Source organism: Anser brachyrhynchus (assembly GCF_964034855.1).
Source record: "Anser brachyrhynchus genome assembly, chromosome: 4".
In the NCBI taxonomy this organism is placed as follows: domain Eukaryota; kingdom Metazoa; phylum Chordata; class Aves; order Anseriformes; family Anatidae; genus Anser; species Anser brachyrhynchus.
In genome coordinates, this window is record NC_137698.1 from 8,127,498 (window position 1) to 8,141,704 (window position 14,207).

At 39.7% G+C, this 14,207-nt stretch overlaps 1 protein-coding gene across 6 annotated transcripts in view; it reads left to right on the forward strand.

The window, feature by feature from the left end:
- Nucleotides 1-14,207, forward strand: part of LOC308193890 (uncharacterized protein) — a 430,978-nt gene that overhangs the window by 314,637 nt on the left and 102,134 nt on the right. For 4 of the 6 annotated variants that reach the window (XM_080588988.1, XM_080588992.1, XM_080588987.1 and 1 more), the window contains exon 3: nucleotides 515-590. In XM_080588988.1, the coding sequence (XP_080445114.1) occupies nucleotides 515-590 (76 nt within the window). Of the gene's footprint in view, nucleotides 1-514; nucleotides 591-5,724; nucleotides 9,385-9,405; nucleotides 10,522-14,207 lie in introns of those variants that run through there. The other 2 variants (XM_080588989.1, XM_080588991.1) reach the window with 2 other exon arrangements.

Sequence of the window (14,207 nt, forward strand, 5' to 3'; positions counted from 1 at the left end):
ACCATGTTTTGGCGGCAATGCTTACTGGTTTGGAAAACAGAAATTTTGTTCATGGACTTGGAGTGACTCTCATCTCTTCATATTTTTAGTGTCCCCGAAAGTTCATTTCAGCACAAGAGTAGGGAGGGTATTTTATCTGAATCCTTTCATAACTTTCCAGGATGTGCTTTCATATGTGCTTTTTAAGATTTACTGCTAAGATTATAATGTGACAGCTGCCTCTCCAAAATTGTGATGAGGGCATGGGGTGTCAGGAAGCCAGCAGAAACTCACCATGCAAACTTGGAAACTGGAGGAAATTCTTCTACACAGGCACAAGCTGTCTAAAAAATGGAAGTGAAACTCTTCCGATGCCAAACTTTCTTGCCAATACAAGAAGAAGGGACAGAGATTAGCTGCTGTTCTTCATATAGGTTTTGAATGCAGGAAAGGATGTGGATTAATATCTTGGAAAGACTCATTAACATATGAAATAGATGAAAATGAAATAAAAATATTTTTTCCTTTCTGCTAGTGGCACCTGGCTTGGATTCAGCCAACCGGACAAAGAGGAAACAGACCTCACATCTTGACCTTCCTCCTGCACCCAGGTACTGATCAACAGTCTCCAACTGTAATATTGTTGACATTTTTGATGCAAATGCTTGTATGTTTGTCTCGGGAATTAAGAGATCAGAATTATGTTCCTTCACAGAAACCTTGTGGAAAAGCAGTCTGGTGCTTTGTTGGATAGCTCTAGGATATCTGGAAATACTGCGGCCCCATCACTGCAGTCCAAAGACTGTCATCAGTGGAGCCAACAGAAGGGATCACATTCCCTTAGGTGCTGGTATGCTTCAGCCACAATATTTATTTGTGGCTGGAGCAAGAGGATTCACTGTTGTTGGACTGGAGTCTTTGTTGTGGTGAGCACTGCCAGATACACTAAGCACTTTAAATATCTGAGCAGATGCATCCTGGAAGCTCTGCCACTGGTGTCAGTTGGGAATCCTATTCCTTACCTTACAAAATCCAGACTTAATTTATTTACTGTCTCCGAGACTCAGCTGCCAGGTTACTGCATTTCTAAAGATTTGGTCTTTTCCCTTCATCAGTTTAACTTCATGATAATGCCATTTCACAAAACACTGATACAGTTTTGCCTTCGCTTTCCTCCTGCTTGTCTCTCTGTCAAACACCCTCACTCTTTCATTTTGAGTCTCTCTTCTGTCTCAGCTTTTTCTTCATTCTTGCTTTGTCCTGTCTCATTAGGTATCCCTCAACCTTTGCACTTTTCAGACCATCATTACTCACTTCAAAGACATTACTGAGTCCTGAGAAATGGGTAGTAGAGGGAATTTTATAAAGAAGGGGGAAATAGGACCTTTGGTTGGTTGTCTGCTTTTTTTATTAACAAATACCCTTTGGTAATGAAGACTTCAAGGGGGCTTCATTAGGGTTTAAGAAGAGAACAGCATGAAAGTTAATTACCTGGAGTCAAGAATCTGTATTTTCCCTTCAGCAGTCCAGTGCTATGCTTTAAAGGCAATCAATGGAGAGTTGTCTGGCAAACATTCAATCTTTCCTTGAAATGTTCAGTGTAATTAGAGCCTCTCCTGTCTGTCATGAAGACAAATTGTTTGTGGACCATTAGCAGTTGAGTACTGTACTATGCCTTCAACTTTTATCATAATTATAATACCAATATTCAAGGAAATATCCCAAACTGAGAAATGGAAACTTATTACTAAGCTAATTGCTTGGTAATGAATTGCTGCTGCTCATGGAGAAACATTCTATTTTTTCCCCTTCATTTTCTTTAGGGCCATCAGTATTTGCAATGCAAATATAAACCAACTTAGAAGCTTTCTGTAAAAAGAATGGTTGTGGCTAATTTTTTTTGTTTTTGTTTTTAACTGGGGCATGTATTGCTGTGGAAGAGAAAGGGGGGGAAAAATAAAACAAAAAAAAATCCTACAATGACAACATTGAAAAAGGAAATCTAACCCTGTCCAAAATTTAGTGATTAGAGAGAAACAAAGATCTCATTAGTCTCACAGAAGTTACAATCAGCTGCTTATTGGAAAATGATATTTTTTTCTCTGATATTTTGTTGATACTTTAAAGTCATAATGACTTTGTGTGCTGCTCTTGTCAACTAACTGTAAGTAATAACGTGATCATTATGATGTGAGGACATACCAAAGTCTCTGTCCAGCAAGAATGCTAGCAAATGTGCGTATGTGTGTGGGATGAAGATGTGGTGGAAGAGTTGATTTGGGTTTAGGGAGCAGTAATAAATGCTTAATCATTTCTGGAGAGTCTCAGTGGTGATAATCCTTGTCACTGCAAGCCTTTGAAAAAAGATGAAGAAGTTTAACTCAAACAGCCAGTTAATCATATTGAATAGAAAAATAAGTGGATGAATGAGTCAGTTCTGTTTGCTTTGTCACCTTCAAAGCAGCCACTATTTTATAACATTTTCATTAGTTTTTGTGAGTGTGTGGAGTTACAAGAATGGTTTTAATATATGAGGCTGACCAGGCTCGGAGTCAGCTGTAGATGACGTTCTTAATTGTCTGTAAAGCATTTGGAGAGTAATTTGGAGAAAAAGAAAGCATATCAGTAGGCCCAGTTGACCAGGAAGTTTTGGGTGAGTTGTCAAATGTGCAAAATGCAATTCAGCTGCCTTCCTCCAAGAGCAGGGGAAAAAAATTGTATTAAAAAGTTGTAGGTTTCAGTGAGGCTGCAGTTATTTATCCCATGTGAGGGTCTAACCTAGAACATCCAGCTGCATTGTGATATATCATTGTAGAAAGCATTTAAAAGGGAATAAGAAGTAGGGATGTCTTCCTGTTTAGTACATCAGATCAAGCAGACCGGGACATAGGACTTTTTGAAATGCACACCGTAGCTTGTGTTTTATCTTCTATAGTGCTGTCTTGTGTACTAAATCTCTTACTGATGGTGTGCAATACCTACTGGAAAGGAACAGCGTGTACTGGTTCCCTACCTTAAAGAAAAAAAGGTGTGTGATTCTGTGTTTCTGCTAAGGAGCTGATCAGCATCACGTTTCTTATCATAATATGCACACTAATAATTAGACTTGTATTTAGTTTTGGAGAAAAAACAAAACACTGTTACATCTCTGTAACAGTGGCTCTTTTAAGTTCAGAATAAGCATGTGACCCACTTCACTGTTCCCTTAACTGGACTGATTTATATCCTGTACGTTATATCTTCTGTGCCAGGTAGTGTTCTGAGCAAGCATGTTGAAGCTCTGTTGTATTGACATGTGGCCTTTCAATTCATTCCCTAGTTACAGCAACTTCCCTTTTTATGCAGCTTTCTACCTAAATCTGCTTTGCTCCTTTTCTTACCCTGCTGTGTGTCCTGTTGCAGTACGCTGTCCCTGGCTTCTCTCTGGTTGTTTCCCTTCATGTGCAGTGTTCTTTGGTGAAAACATCTTTTGTTTTCTTCCATGCTGTATTTTTTTTTCCCCAATTCTTTTCTATTATACTCTCCAGGGTTTTGCTTGCTTGTTTTCTTTTCTGTCTGGCCAGCCTATATTGACTTTCTTGGACATTAAAGATGCTTAAAAGCGGTTTGCAAAATATATTCAGAACTCTTAATTTCCTAAATGATGTTGGCGGCTTTCTTTTCTGTACTCAGACAATTCCTATCCCCTGTGGAGTCTGAAAGCTTGGACTGCATGGTTTTTCTTTTTTTTTCCTTTTTTTTTTGTATGCTGTGACTTGTAAACTGATGAGATGTTAACGCAGAGCAATCCATGCATGAGGAAAATCCATGCAAAGCCTTGACAAATCCCTGTGCAAGGTGTACGCAAAGTAGTTGCCACTGCTTGGAGGCACTGCATAAGACCTGTGGTAGGAGACTGAACACTGCCTAGACTCTGGTCAGGGTCTTTAGTCAGATCTGTTTATTTTTGAACACGTGTTGATAGCTAAGAGGTTGTGTGTGCTTTCACATCCTAACCTGACTCAGGGTAGGATTTCTGTTGTGGGGACATGGTCCCAAGGTCTGTTTTAGCTTTCTGGGCCACCTCAATGAACCTGATTGAGAAGGCACAAGGCAGAAACAGTGTCTTGATCAAGGAGAGAGAGAAATGGTGTTAGAACTGGCAGTAGAGCACAGTAACCCCTTGCTTGCAGCAATACAGCTAGCCTGCCAAGACCGCTGCTTCTCACACTGTTGACTTGTCCTCTGCTGTGTCTTGATGTTATGGCAGTCGATGTAATTCAAGGTAGCCTACTAGTATCTGGAGTGTGAATTTTAAAGTAGCTGTTGAGACAGCATCCAGCAAATAGGCCGCAGGAAAACATGGGGACTCACAGATCCAAGTTGTGTGCATCCTAATTAGGAAGGACTAGGAATAATTCTGTATTTTAAGGAAAAAATAGGAGATTAAGATTATACCCTTCATAGGAAAGTAACCTGACAAATTTTCTAGAGAAGAGCTGGCATGATTGCCCTTGGTATAATATGAAACCCCCACACCAGAGGGTGGGTTTGGATTTACAAAGGCTTTCTCCGTATGGTGGAGGAACATGCCCGAGTATTGCTGCTAGAATACACGTATGCTGTATGTCTTGCCTAGATCACTGAGGGGCGTCAGACAAACAGACCTCCTTGAGAGCAAAACCACAGTTTGTATGTGTGGTGCTCTCTTCCCATTCTGGCTAGTAGCTAGTGTGGGCAAGAGCATTGCTCTGGGTCATACAAGCCAAATAAGCATGTAAGCATGTTTTGCAGGAGGAAAACAATAGCAAGCTGACATAAATATCTTGGGTGCTTCAAACTGATTTTGTGAACAGTCTGGCTGGTTTTTTTTTTTTTTAGATACTGATACAATGAAAGGGTATAGGTATTGTCCCTATTTGTTTTCAAAGGTCAGTCTTTTTATGAGTAATATATAGCCACTTAGCTCTTCTTCATATTCTGCTATATTCTGTGTATTTTAATTATCTGAGGTGCTTTCTCAGTCTTTGCCTTTGAAAATAAATTGTAGCATTGAACGACGCATGATCTGTGCAGGACTTCAGCCATAGCTTGTGCCCAGATTCTGCTCTGCATGTATCTGTAGTTGTAATTCAGTGTGTTCTGGGTTGCTTGTTAGCCTGCCTTTTTGGACAATTGCCACACATTGATATAGAATAGGAAAGCTCAGACTGACCTGCCCTGATACTTTCCTTGTGCCGAGGAAAAGGGTATGTATAAAATGATTTCTGCAGTTCCAAGCAGGAGCTAGCACTTTTGCCAGTCATGTATCACTGCACACTTTTTTTTTTGAGTGCCTGCTTGACAAATGTCCTCCAAGAGCACTGATGCTCTTTCTAAGCCACAGCCATGTCTTATAAAAATGTTGGAGCCCTCAATACCTTGTTCAATAGCAAACCTTTGAGAGGTTTATCAAATAATGTGGATAACTCTAGTCATGAGACCAATGTAAAATATCAGTACCACAGATCGTTTGAAAATACAGTGATTATGACAAAAAATAAGTTGTACTTGAAATACCACAGTAATATCTGATGATATTTAATGACAGTGGCAATAAACAAATGAATAGTAAGGGACTGATGTATACTCTAAGTTCTTCCCATTACATGTTTGTTCTCATCTAAATAAATTTATAAGGATTTTTAAAGAAATATTTTCTCTAACTAACATCTGCTGTGCTGTTCTGCTGGGAGTTAATGAAAAGGCAATTGAAGTCCTTTGCAGAGTGATGACCACAAAGCACAAATGAATACTCCAAGTGTGATGGTATTTGTCCTACAGACTGAAGCAAGCAGCACCAGGTGTAGAAGAGCTGAGCTACATGGAAAGCAAAGGGGTCTGAAGGAAGAGAGTGGGTTGTTCAGAAACGAACCCCTAGTTTGTTACCTTACTTGGGGAAAGAGATTTTTCAAAAGTGTCCAAGGAATTGCTTTTATGTTAACTATGATGGATGCTTGTGTCTAAAACCTAATGATTGCTCAAGTCCTTTGTACCTCTCTACCCCTAACTGTCAAAAAATAGTAGGCTTGGGAGGTTTCATAAACACCACCAGAGCGGCAGAGTGACTGACGTTCTTGTAGCAGTTTTGCTCGTGATTACTGTGCTGTATGTGCCTCGTCTCCAGTGTGTCCAACTTGTCCACCCGTTTTCTGTCGTGCACCCCTATAGCTGAACGCTGGTGTAGTTTTGAAGTACAAAAAGCATCTGTCAATTTTGAAACTTGTGGACTGGGTTAGATATCCAAGTCCTCTTTCCAAAATTGTCATTGCCATTAAATCATTTTCAGACTTCTACAGGACAGATTTACCTGCATGAAGAATCTGTAGGCATTGGCAGTAAAGATAACAGGTGAATTGGCTTGGCCAAAATTAGCCAGATCTTGTTTGTATATGTTAGAGGTGGATTATCAATGCCAAGTCTAGACAACCTAGGATAGACTTTGTTAAATGATTTGACATGCAACAGAGTTTGGACCATCAGTTTCAACTCATCATTTATATTGTTCTTGTCATCATGTTATTCAGAGGCTTGCTGTAGGGGTGTATCTTAAAAATCTGTCCTGTTTTCTGTTAAACAGGACTTTCAGGATATTATTGGCATTTAATTTGGAGTTTTCCTTGATGAGGTTACCTCTGGTGAGAAGTGCCTTGCTGTTGAAACCCAAAGATCAGGAAAGAGCCTATCGATTCTGAAGCAAACATTGATATGCAAACAGCTGTGATTTTTTTGGTGTGGGAGTTAAATGCTTAACTCTGTCAACACTACCTTTGTAGGGACAGATCTTGTTTCATGTGAGGTTAGGAGAACCGGCTGGAATTGTGAACAGTGATTCAACTCAAAATGCAGCAATGAATAGATTTGCACCCCCTATTAAAGCTGATTGAATGATTTTCCTCCTTATCTGCACCTCATTTGCTGATACAGATGTTTCTTCTGTATAACTTCCTGCACTATGTGACTGGAAATTCTTTGGGAAAAACTTTGTGAACCAGCGTGTCTGTCTAGCTTCAGTTAATGATTATTCATGTTTCTAAACCTGGTGCTTTTGACTTCGTTTTCTATGTTGTGCTCTGAGGGCCTGAAGAGGAATACCTAAGAGACATAATTAAAATGTTTAGCTAGAGTATGTCTTGGTTGAGATTGACTAGCCTTTTGGATGTAATACTGTAAATAAAGAACAGTACCTTTTGCACTCTCTCTTCTCCCTCCCTCTCTCGCTCCTCTCCCATCAGCAAGGAAAAGTTTCCAGCCTGAAGTATCCCTTGTGGTGCCTTTGTAAGCAGCATCTTAAAGGTTATTCCAAGAGCCTGGCTAAATGTTACCGTCTCTTTAGGGAGAGTGACAAGATACCCGCTAATGTGGAGCTAAAATCTTTTAAACCTTTTAAATCTGGTAAACCTTCTGATAATAAGTAAGAAATACTTTGCCTCTAATATTTCATTTTATGCTTTAAAGTGCACCTGCTCACCTGTGCTCTACAAGGAAAATTAAACATTAACAGCTTCTCATTAGTATTATAAGCCTTTTGGGAATATCAAGTTTCAGGAAAAAATATTTGTCAGTCTGTGGATGAATTTTCAAACCCACAGCGGGTGAATAGCTTAGGAGAATGTTATAAGAGTACTCTCCTTTGGCTTGTTGGTTTGAATCAGGAATAGCTGAAATGTTGTAATCTTAAACTGATAGCTAAAGTTTACAAATCAAAATTTAGAAACTTAGAGTTGTAGAAACAAGTCTGTAATGGCAGGCAGCATTGATAGCCTTGACTGGAGGGGCGCTGACCTGCATCACCTGGGCGGGTATTTTCCTAAGGGCAGGTTGGAAGATTGGGGAATTGAGGCCACCTGAGCCGATCACCTTTCCCAAGAAGGCAGGGTTTCAGCCCTGGAGGGGCTGGCTTGGTGCGTACCTCAGGGTGAGCAGTTGTCTTGTTTTTGCTGGGACATGTAAGACCGGAGCCTGTGAGGAGGCTGTAGATGTTGCGTTATGAATCCTGCAGCTAGTTGCACTTCTCTTGCAATGTTTTAAATTTATGTAGGGTTTTCGAGGAATGTAAGCATGTGTTGTGCTCTTGCATGTCCTTTCAGATTAGAGTTGCTTTGAGTGGTGTTAACTCCTAAAAAAAACTCTTTCCTAATGGCTTTTGTTTCTGGCTAATTGGGTGAATTTCATTTACAACATGTTGTAGCTAAATATAGTACAAGCACAGCGGTGAGGGTGTAAGTACTAGTGTTAGGTGTTTCTGGTTATGAAAGTCTGCTGATGTTCAGGCATTTATGTGCCTAAATGCCATCACGTGTGTTTTAGTTCAACATGGTTATAAAATTGCATCTCTAGCAATGGAAACAAGGTTTAAAAAGCAGGCCCAAATGCTAAAATTAAAATGCTTATCTTAAAATTGATTTTTCAATATGTCTGTGGTTAATCTTTGCAATTTCGTTGCCACAGTGGGGAAAATTATCCCATGACTTTCTGCTTGCATACCAGGAGATTTCTGGATTTCTAAACGATGAATTGAGTCATTTATGTCTTTGTTAGGAGCTCCCCCCCAATGGCACACAAACTAGATTATCAAGGCTAAGAAACTAGATCCAGGAATGCATTTGGTTAGAGATTTTGATAAATCTCTTGCGTTTATGCATGTCTATATACATATACACCTTGGTGAATGTGTATGGATACATGCTCTGAAATTTTGTCAATCTAGATAATCAGTGTAATTAGCTGAGACTCTTGAACAGCCGCATCAGATGATTTCCCTTCAGAGACAAACAGCGTTTATCTGTAGAGCCTCATTTCTCATCTTTTCTCACGAGTAAGATATAATTTAGGGGAAAGTAACGGAATTTTTGGGAATATCAGTTCATGGATCTAGATGATGAGAAGAGGCTGCCCTGTGAATGGAATATTTAGAGCGCAAATGGATGGGACTTTCAGGAGACCTTGAATGTGTCACTGACATTTCTACATTCTTGTAGGCCCTTTTGAGAGTCCAGACTACAACTGCTGCTCAGGGGCAAAGCTGAGCCTGTGCCTCTCACTGGTAGGTCAGAATTAGTGACTGTGTCAGGAGATTAACCATGTCAGATTTTCTGTCTCTGAGTAAAAACCTCAGGAGCCCTGAGTTGCTCCTCTGAGGATTGTTTGATTGGTATCAATGTCTATTTGCTCTCTGAAGGTCAGCAGAGCACTTCCATCTTACTTCCCTCTGTCCTTTCCCAGTCAGGGACTCTCTCCCCTCACTGTGCTTCTAAAAGGGTGTTTTTAGGAAATAATTCTGTATGTTACCAATAAGACTATGAACATAAAAGCTGAGATAACGTACAAGGGGGTATCTGAACATACTGGTATCTTCATTCGCCCTTCAACTCAGAGTAGCCAAATTCCGCCTTCTTTCTATTTCAGAAAAAATGAAGAGTTTCCTCCTCATATGGAAAAATTACTGTGTGGAAAAATAACTGCAGAGTGTAGCAGATATAATCTAATAGCTGCAGTATGAGAACGATCTTTGGGATCTTTTGTGACACAACTACCTTGTATTGAATAGGTACCATAGGTAATTAGTGGCACCATTGGGTAGGTGTGACATCAGCTGACCCTCGGAAAGGAGGAGAATATTCAGTGCTTTAATATCACAGCCATTGTCCCTTCATATGCTGACTAATTTTTATAGAGAGAGCCTGGCAGAGTTTGCTGTGGCCTTGTGTTTTTTTAGTCAGTTGTCTCCACTCGTATGCATGTAATTCTGTCAGAGCATGCCTGGCATGCACAAATTAGTTTTCTGATGTGAAAAGCATATTTTGCCAACACTCCACAAGAAGGAGTCAGTTATATGTGAGCCCATTTGTTTGAAAATAAGAGATGGACAGAAAAAAAAAATATATATATAAAATTGTGCCATCCATATTTGTATGCTGTCCTCAGAATCAGGTCTGGATTTTTCACCATATGGAAGATCTTACCTAGAGTTCAAATTGAATTGAACTGAAATGCAGTAAAAATGTAAATGAAAACTCCATTACAGGCTATGGGAAGCACGAAGCGAAGCCTGCTAAGCAAGCTGAATTTCAAAAGCTAATTGCCAAATTCATCTCTGACACAAGTTTTCCAAATCCACCTAAGATTTCTCATACATGTTACAGTGGTAAAGCAACTTGTTTTAAACAAAGCTGAGCTGTGTTAGATTTGCAGGTTTTAACATGAGAGTAAAACAGCTGAGGTTATTTTTCCCATCTTTAATCAAGTCTTTATTTTTTTGACTGCATCTCTATATTTGTCTCTACCCACTTTTCTCCTGCTAGTATTTTAGAGATGGTTGAAAGCACAAAAGGAAAATTATTTGTTGTAGGCTTCGAAATACTGTGCATGTTTTCACAGCAAATATATTACTATTAAGTTTACAATGGCTATTTTTTATCTAGGAATTTTCTGTATTGATCTTTGAAGAGCCTATCACATGTAGAAGTATTTTTATGTTTGTTTTGCTTTATATTGTTTTTGTATTGATTTAAAAATACATCTCACACAAAAAATTCCTTTATATTCTGATTTTTTTTCCTTGGCTATACACATTTGATATCTGCACTTGATCAAAATACTGTACAGAACTCTAGATAAAAAGGTTTGTGTGAAATATTTTAGTTAAGTAAAAAGCTACAAAAGACTTGGCCAAATCTGGGATAGAAATATTTTTTCTAATTGACTTTTGGGGGGTTGTCCTTGCATCATTATATCTCTTAGAAGTTTCTCTGGTATTTTGGAGGCTAAGCAGTGATTACGGGACTTTGCTGAACCTCATCAGAGTTCCACTTCTTTTTTTCCCCCCTCTGGGTAACTTATCAGTTATCAGCTATTTGATTTGATATTTTTCTTTCTGATGCTTGCATTGCAGTAGCATAACATTTTCCAATTTTATGAAAAGCAACAGAATCTGAACCACACCAAGATGACTTTTTAAAACAACATTGAGGGGGCTGTGTGTGGGGGGAGTTGAAATAAAAAGATAATAACGACATTTTTAGTCAAAGGAAATATTATTTTGTTTACATTCATATATCTCCAAGTTAGTTTGATGGTTCATTCCAAAACACAGCTATTGCAATAGCATGTACTGCATTCTAGTGTTCAGAAGTGGAGCGATTTCTCTGGTCATTTTAGTGAGCTGGCAACACTTCCCTCTGAGGCAGAAAGCTTTCACTACCTCAACTGCAGATCAAGTCATCTTTGTCCAGATCTCTGAGCTAGATTTATGTGGAATTTCATCATAGGTATTTGAGTGCCTGTTACTTCAAAGGAGTTTTTGGTGTCCAAGAACTGTCTTTCAGTCAAGAGAGTTTTTTTCTCCCTTTTTTTCCTCCTTAAAAATTCCACAATTTAATTTTTATTAAATTCAAAATAACGTTCTAATTTGCCAGTAGTCCTGAGCCTGTCAACAGACAGTAATCCTTCCCCAGTTAGGTTTCATGGGGATGTGATGAGAGCTTGTGGTCAGGTAAATGAGTTAAAATGTCTGGTAAAGGTCAGGGCCATACAGAACCCAAGGGAGTATTACTTATGGCTCCAAAGCTATTTAAATACCGTGGTTTAGCTTGGCCTTCACAGAAGGTCATCAGAAGGAAAGTTTGCTTGCTAGGTTATTTATTTATTTATTTTATTTTTAAAAAAGGTAGAAAGGCACAAGGTGCTAAAGTAAATGAGGTGGTGAACCTATATCTTTATGCTGGTGCAGAAAGTGGAGTTTTGGTGTAGAAATACATTGGAGTCAGGATGACTTTGCAAATCTGGTATTGGAAATTATGTTGGAGCTGCTGTAAAAAGAGGGGGGTAATAGGTGCAATTTGGGGTAAATAAGCTAATCACAATCACTCTCAGCCTAATGACTGGTTCTGATGCATGAAGCCTTACTCTTATCCCCCTTAGCAGTCATTGTAAAAACAGCATAAAAAAATTATGTTTAGAAGTTTGATTTCAGGCCTGCCACTGTGTTTCATCTCAGTTTGAAAAACCTTTGCTGAAGGCTGTGCATTACTTTCAGTCTTGTACAGCATCCCGAAGTGTCCCTTCTTAGCAGTAAGCATGGCAAGGAGAATAATACTCTGATGGTAGCATAGCGCATTCCCCCCCCCCCCCCCCCCCATTTTAGAACACGAATGGTAAACAACTGGTAATAGTGTGCACTACTCCTCTTCCTATATAAAACACATTTAAAAGGTAAAAGGGATGTAGATCTTAGAGGAGACATGGTTAATGACAACAACTTGTGTTTTAAATTTATTAACTGTCTAAAATTTTTAAAATCAGAAGTCACATTACTTTTTCTATTAAAGTTGTTCCAAACTCAGAAGGAAACAGACGTGGTGGGGGTGGGAAACAACTGTAGTTTAAAACAAATTACTTTGCATGTGGAAGAAATCAGATTTTTGCTTTTCATTGACTTTTTTTTTTTTTAAATTCTACTACAAGCTCTTCCATGGAGTTCATGGAGTTGCCTATGTGAGACTCCATAAATTAATTACTGTTTTTAATATATATTTAATTTGATGCTTACAAAAAATCATAGAATCATGGAATATCCTGAGTTAGAAGGGACCCACAAGGATCATCGAGTCCAACTCCTGGCTCCACATAGTACCACCCCAAAATCAGACTGTGCATCTGCGAGCATTGTCCCAAATACTCCTTGAAATCCGGCAGGCTCCGGTGCCATGACCACTGCCCTGGGGAGCCTGTCAGAGTGCCTGACCCCCCTCTGGGTGCAGAACCTTTCCCTAGCACCCAGCCTGACCCTCCCCTGTCCCAGCTCCATGCCGTTCCCTCGGGTCCTGTCGCTGTCCCCAGAGAGCAGAGCTCAGCGCCTGCCCCTCCGCTCCCCTCGTGAGGGAGCTGCAGGCCGCCATGAGGCCTCCCCTTGGCCTGCTCTGCTCTGGGCTGAACAAACCAAGGGACCTCAGCTGCTTCTCACACATCTTGCCTTCTAGGCCCTTCACCATCTTCATGGCCCTCCCTTAAACACTCTCTGATAGTTTTATGTCCTTTTTATACTGTGGTGCCCAAAACTGCACACAGTACTCAAAGTGAGGCTGCACCAGGGCAGAGCGGGTCAGACTTCCCTCAACCAGTTAGCAATACCGTGCTTGATGCACCTTCAGAACATCTTCTGGTCCTACATCCCAGTCATTTATGAAAACATTAAAGAGAACTGGCCCTTGTGGGCCTTTATGCTTGTCACTGTTTTCCTGTTGTTGCAGAACTTGAACACTGAACGCAGATAAACATCCAATTTCTCTTCCAAGTGCCTTTGGAAGATTAAATACACTGTAATGTCAGGAGGAAAGAAGGGTTAGCACTGTGTCAAAATATATGAAAAAAACAAAACATTAAAAATGCTTCAAAGGGTCACTTGCATGTAATCTGAATGATACTGATACAGCCTTGGATATGTATGTTCAGTATGTTCAACTCTGTCAACTTGTCTGGGAACCAGGGAAGTTCTCTGTGCTAGAAACACAGCACAACCAGAACACCGCTGTATTCTAAGTATTTCTTCTGCTTCTTAATGTTACCTACTTCTTGTTGCTATCCCCCAGCAAGGATAAAATTGTCTCTAAATAAATGGTATCTTGAACTTCTTAGCTGATTTCCTAGTATCTTTTGCTCAGGGTGGTGTTTGCTGTACCAAAAAAAAAAAAAAAGGCTATTTCCTTCTCTCTAGCAAGAGGATGAGCCTCTGTTTTTGAGCAATTGGCCAGAGACTGTTACGTTAACAACCACCCACTCTTCCTCAGTGGATGAGGTGCACTCTGGGGATGGAGTGAAAGGTAGGAGTTGTCTCTGATGACAGGTCTATTGTGCAGTGTTTTTGGCAGAATATAGATAAGGAAGGTAAGTTGGTTAAAAGTCCTGTTTGTTTACAATGTTCAAGGGCCCTTCTATGGGTCAAGCTCACAGGAGATTGTAGTGCCTGTCTGGACAGGCTTACACAGGTGACAATATAGACCTGTGGTATCTACATGGTAGTCCTGGTATGAAACCTACCTTCTGTGCATTACTGCTTATACTGGAAGAAGGAAAGGATAGCTGGAAAAGATGATGGAAAAAAAACATTCTTCCTTTTATCCTTCCTATCTGTTCTTCCTAATCTTTTTGGATAACTAGCATAGATTAATGACAGATGATAATATGTTTAATTAGTTTTTACTGTTTCCACT